The sequence below is a fragment of the Rhinoderma darwinii genome, assembly GCF_050947455.1.
Source record: "Rhinoderma darwinii isolate aRhiDar2 chromosome 4 unlocalized genomic scaffold, aRhiDar2.hap1 SUPER_4_unloc_1, whole genome shotgun sequence".
Taxonomy (NCBI): Eukaryota; Metazoa; Chordata; class Amphibia; order Anura; family Rhinodermatidae; genus Rhinoderma; species Rhinoderma darwinii.
Genome location: NW_027461753.1, coordinates 491,626 through 497,751, shown reverse-complemented (window position 1 = coordinate 497,751; position 6,126 = coordinate 491,626). Strand labels below are relative to the sequence as shown.

At 46.7% G+C, this 6,126-nt stretch overlaps 1 protein-coding gene across 1 annotated transcript in view; it reads left to right on the top strand.

Annotated features, from left to right (window-relative positions):
- The first annotated feature begins 1,801 nt into the window (after window positions 1-1,801).
- GTF3C2 (general transcription factor IIIC subunit 2) overlaps window positions 1,802-6,126 on the top strand; it is a 36,597-nt gene continuing 32,272 nt past the window's right edge. The window contains exons 1-3 of the mRNA XM_075847431.1: window positions 1,802-1,982; window positions 2,471-2,582; window positions 2,656-2,773. Of these exons, the coding sequence (XP_075703546.1) occupies window positions 1,894-1,982; window positions 2,471-2,582; window positions 2,656-2,773 (319 nt within the window). The 5' untranslated portion in view covers window positions 1,802-1,893. The remainder of the gene's footprint in view (window positions 1,983-2,470; window positions 2,583-2,655; window positions 2,774-6,126) is intronic.

Here is a 6,126-nt window from a genome sequence, read left to right as displayed (position 1 = left end):
TTATTATCCCCCTATATACTGTGTATCCTCTATATTATAGGTTATATGTTATTATCCCCCCTATATACCGTGTATCCTGTATATTATAGGTTATATGTTATTATCCCCCCCTATATACCGTGTATCCTCTATATTATAGGTTATATGTTATTATCCCCCCTATATACCGTGTATCCTCTATATTATAGGTTATATGTTATTATCCCCCCTATATACCGTGTATCCTCTATATTATAGGTTATATGTTATTATCCCCCTATATACCGTGTATCCTCTATATTATAGGTTATATGTTATTATCCCCCCTATATACTGTGTATCCTGTATATTATAGGTTATATGTTATTATCCCCCTATATACTGTGTATCCTCTATATTATAGGTTATATGTTATTATCCCCCTATATACCGTGTATCCTCTATATTATAGATTATATGTTATCCCCCTATATACCGTGTATCCTCTATATTATAGGTTATATGTTATTATCCCCCCTATATACCGTGTATCCTCTATATTATAGGTTATATGTTATTATCCCCCTATATACTGTGTATCCTCTATATTATAGGTTATATGTTATTATCCCCCCTATATACCGTGTATCCTGTATATTATAGGTTATATGTTATTATCCCCCCCTATATACCGTGTATCCTCTATATTATAGGTTATATGTTATTATCCCCCCTATATACCGTGTATCCTCTATATTATAGGTTATATGTTATTATCCCCCCTATATACCGTGTATCCTCTATATTATAGGTTATATGTTATTATCCCCCTATATACCGTGTATCCTCTATATTATAGGTTATATGTTATTATCCCCCCTATATACTGTGTATCCTCTATATTATAGGTTATATGTTATTATCCCCCTATATACCGTGTATCCTCTATATTATATGTTATATGTTATTATCCCTCCTATATACCGTGTATCCTCTATATTATAGGTTATATGTTATTATCCCCCCTATATACCGTGTATCCTCTATATTATAGGTTATATGTTATTATCTGCCCCTATATACCGTGTATCCTCTATATTATAGGTTATATGTTATTATCCTCCCTATATACTGTGTATCCTGTATATTATAGGTTATATGTTATTATCCCCCCTATATACTGTGTATCCTGTATATTATAGGTTATATGTTATTATCCCCCTATATACTGTGTATCCTCTATATTATAGGTTATATGTTATTATCCCCCTATATACCGTGTATCCTCTATATTATAGATTATATGTTATCCCCCTATATACCGTGTATCCTCTATATTATAGGTTATATGTTATTATCCCCCTATATACCGTGTATCCTCTATATTATAGATTATATGTTATCCCCCTATATACCGTGTATCCTCTATATTATAGGTTATATGTTATTATCTGCCCCTATATACCGTGTATCCTCTATATTATAGGTTATATGTTATTATCCCCCCTATATACTGTGTATCCTCTATATTATAGGTTATATGTTATTATCTGCCCCTATATACCGTGTATCCTCTATATTATAGGTTATATGTTATTATCCCCCCTATATACCGTGTATCCTCTATATTATAGGTTATATGTTATTATCCCCCTATATACCGTGTATCCTCTATATTATAGGTTATATGTTATTATCCCCCTATATACTGTGTATCCTCTATATTATAGGTTATATGTTATTATCCCCCCTATATACCGTGTATTGTAGGTGACATCTCATTTATCTGCCCTCAGGTTCCAGTCTTTGCCCCCTCACCCGCAGCGCTTTGATGTGACGTTCTTTGTGGGGGGTCCGGTGTGGTCTCTTGATTGGTGTCCGACACTGTGTGGTTCCGCTTCCTGCCAGTATGTGGCGCTGTATTGTCACCGTGGAATGGATGATCGGCACAGCCTGGATGTTGCACACACAGGACCAACACTTCTGCAGTTGTGGTGTCTCGGAGCTCTCAGCCCGGATAAGGGGTGTGTGTAGGGGTCTTCCCCGTGGGGTTTCTGTAGGGGGGGGTCTTCCCCGTGGGGTTTCTGTGGGGGGGTCTTCCCCGTGGGGTTTGTGTAGGGGGGTCTTCCCCGTGGGGTTTGTGTAGGGGGGTCTTCCCCGTGGGGTTTGTGTAGGGGGGTCTTCCCCGTGGGGTTTGTGTAGGGGGGTCTTCCCCGTGGGGTTTGTGTAGGGGGTCTTCCCCGTGGGGTTTGTGTATGGGGGTCTTCCCCGTGGGGTTTGTGTATGGGGGTCTTCCCCGTGGGGTTTGTGTATGGGGGTCTTCCCCGTGGGGTTTGTGTATGGGGGTCTTTCCCGTGGGGTTTGTGTATGGGGGTCTTTCCCGTGGGGTTTGTGTATGGGGGTCTTTCCCGTGGGGTTTGTGTATGGGGGTCTTTCCCGTGGGGTTGTGGGATGTTCCTGGGGTGGGTTGGCGGTATACGGATCATGTAATATGGCGGCGGTCTCTGTTTAGGTGTGATTCGGCAGCGTCCTTGTCCTATGGCTTGGCGGTGGATGACGGCTGCATATGGGACATGAAGTTTTGTCCTAGTGGTGGATGGGAGCTCCCCGGGACCCCCAGGAAGGTAAGATATGGGGTTGATGGTGGTCCCACATGGTGCGTGGTCCCTGCTGTATAACATTGTATCACTGGCACAGGGCACGGAGATGGCGCGGCTCGGACTCCTGGCGGTGGCGTTCTCCAGCGGCCACATCCAGATCTACAGTCTACCTCACCCCGAAGCCCTCCAGACCCACCGCAAATCCCACGGAGAAGGTAAGAAGACCCCCTCCCCCCCCTGTATTATGTGTGACTACATCATATGGACTAAAGTATCGGGACGCCTCCACATACTGGGGCGCAGTCACGTGGAACAGAAAAGCTGAACCCCAAACTGTTCCCACAAAGCGACAAATGTCCAGGAAGTCTCCTGTGCTGAAGAATTAACCCTTCACTGAAACTAAGGGGCCGACCCGTGAAAATCACCCGCGTTACCCCTCCCCCACCAAACCTTACAGCGGGTGCAATGCAGTCAGGGGGGTAACGATCACCTGAAATCACCGAACCCAGGCCCCCAGAGAGAGAGAAGCGTCACCGCACAGAACACGTCATAGAGAGAAGCGTCACTCCACAGAACACGTCATATAGAGAAGCGTCACTCCACAGAACACGTCACATAGAGAAGCGTCACTCCACAGAACACGTCACATAGAGAAGCGTCACTCCACAGAACACGTCATATAGAGAAGCGTCACTCCACAGAACACGTCATAGAGAAGCGTCACTCCACAGAACACGTCACATAGAGAAGCGTCACTCCACAGAACACGTCACATAGAGAAGCGTCACTCCACAGAACACGTCACATAGAGAAGCGTCACTCCACAGAACACGTCACATAGAGAAGCGTCACTCCACAGAACACGTCACATAGAGAAGCGTCACTCCACAGAACACGTCACATAGAGAAGCGTCACTCCACAGAACACGCCATATAGAGAAGCGTCACTCCACAGAACACGTCACATAGAGAAGCGTCACTCCGCAGAACACGCCAGATAGAGAAGCGTCACTCCGCAGAACACGTCACATAGAGAAGCGTCACTCCACAGAACACGTCATATAGAGAAGCGTCACTCCACAGAACACGTCACATAGAGAAGCGTCACTCCACAGAACACGTCACATAGAGAAGCGTCACTCCACAGAACACGTCACATAGAGAAGCGTCACTCCACAGAACACGTCAGATAGAGAAGCGTCACTCCACAGAACACGTCACATAGAGAAGCGTCACTCCACAGAACACGTCACATAGAGAAGCGTCACTCCACAGAACACGTCACATAGAGAAGCGTCACTCCACAGAACACGTCACGTAGAGAAGCGTCACTCCACAGAACACGTCATAGAGAAGCGTCACTCCACAGAACACGTCACCTAGAGAAGCGTCACTCCACAGAACACGTCACATAGAGAAGCGTCACTCCACAGAACACGTCACATAGAGAAGCGTCACTCCACAGAACACGTCACATAGAGAAGCGTCACTCCACAGAACACGTCACATAGAGAAGCGTCACTCCACAGAACACGTCACATAGAGAAGCGTCACTCCACAGAACACGTCACACAGAGAAGCGTCACTCCACAGAACACGTCACATAGAGAAGAGTCACTCCACAGAACACGTCACATAGAGAAGTGTCACTCCACAGAACACGTCACATAGAGAAGCGTCACTCCACAGAACACGTCAGATAGAGAAGCGTCACTCCACAGAACACGTCACATAGAGAAGCGTCACTCCACAGAACACGTCACATAGAGAAGCGTCACTCCACAGAACACGTCACGTAGAGAAGCGTCACTCCACAGAACACGTCACATAGAGAAGCGTCACTCCACAGAACACGTCACATAGAGAAGCGTCACTCCACAGAACACGTCACATAGAGAAGCGTCACTCCACAGAACACGTCACATAGAGAAGCGTCACTCCACAGAACACGTCACATAGAGAAGCGTCACTCCACAGAACACGCCACATAGAGAAGCGTCACTCCACAGAACACGTCATAGAGAAGCGTCACTCCACAGAACACGTCACATAGAGAAGCGTCACTCCACAGAACACGTCACATAGAGAAGCGTCACTCCACAGAACACGTCACACAGAGAAGCGTCACTCCACAGAACACGTCACATAGAGAAGCGTCACTCCACAGAACACGTCACATAGAGAAGCGTCACTCCACAGAACACGTCACATAGAGAAGCGTCACTCCACAGAACACGTCACATAGAGAAGCGTCGCTCCACAGAACACGTCACATAGAGAAGCGTCGCTCCACAGAACACGTCATATAAAGAAGCGTCACTCCACAGAACACGTCATATAAAGAAGCGTCACTCCACAGAACACGTCACATAGAGAAGCGTCACTCCACAGAACATGTCACATAGAGAAGCGTCACTCCACAGAACACGTCACATAGAGAAGCGTCACTCCACAGAACACGTCACATAGAGAAGCGTCACTCCACAGAACACGTCACATAGAGAAGCGTCACTCCACAGAACACGTCATATAGAGAAGCGTCACTCCACAGAACACGTCATATAGAGAAGCGTCACTCCACAGAACACGTCACATAGAGAAGCGTCACTCCACAGAACACGTCACATAGAGAAGCGTCACTCCACAGAGCACGTCACATAGAGAAGCGTCACTCCACAGAACACGTCACATAGAGAAGCGTCACTCCACAGAACACGTCATAGAGAAGCGTCACTCCACAGAACACGTCACATAGAGAAGCGTCACTCCGCAGAACACGTCATATAGAGAAGCGTCACTCCACAGAACACGTCACACGGAGAAGCGTCACTCCACAGAACACGTCACATAGAGAAGCGTCACTCCACAGAACACGCCATATAGAGAAGCGTCACTCCACAGAACACGTCACATAGAGAAGCGTCACTCCACAGAACACGTCATAGAGAAGCGTCACTCCACAGAACACGTCACATAGAGAAGCGTCACTCCACAGAACACGTCATATAGAGAAGCGTCACTCCAGAGAACACGTCACATAGAGAAGCGTCACTCCACAGAACACGTCACATAGAGAAGCGTCACTCCACAGAACACGTCACAGAGAGAAGCGTCACTCCACGAAACACGTCACAGAGAGAAGCGTCACTCCGCGGAACACGTCACATAGAGAAGCGTCACTCCGCGGAACACGTCACATAGAGAAGCGTCACTCCACAGAACACGTCACATAGAGAAGCGTCACTCCACAGAACACGTCATAGAGAAGCGTCACTCCACAGAACACGTCACATAGAGAAGCGTCACTCCACAGAACACGTCATAGAGAAGCGTCACTCCACAGAACACATCACATAGAGAAGTGTCACTCCACAGAACACGTCACATAGAGAAGCGTCACTCCACAGAACACGTCACATAGAGAAGCGTCACTCCACAGAACACGTCATAGAGAAGCGTCACTCCACAGAACACGTCACATAGAGAAGCGTCACTCCACGGAACACGTCACATAGAGAAGCGTCACTCCACAGAACACGTCACATAGAGAAGCGTCACTCCACAGAAC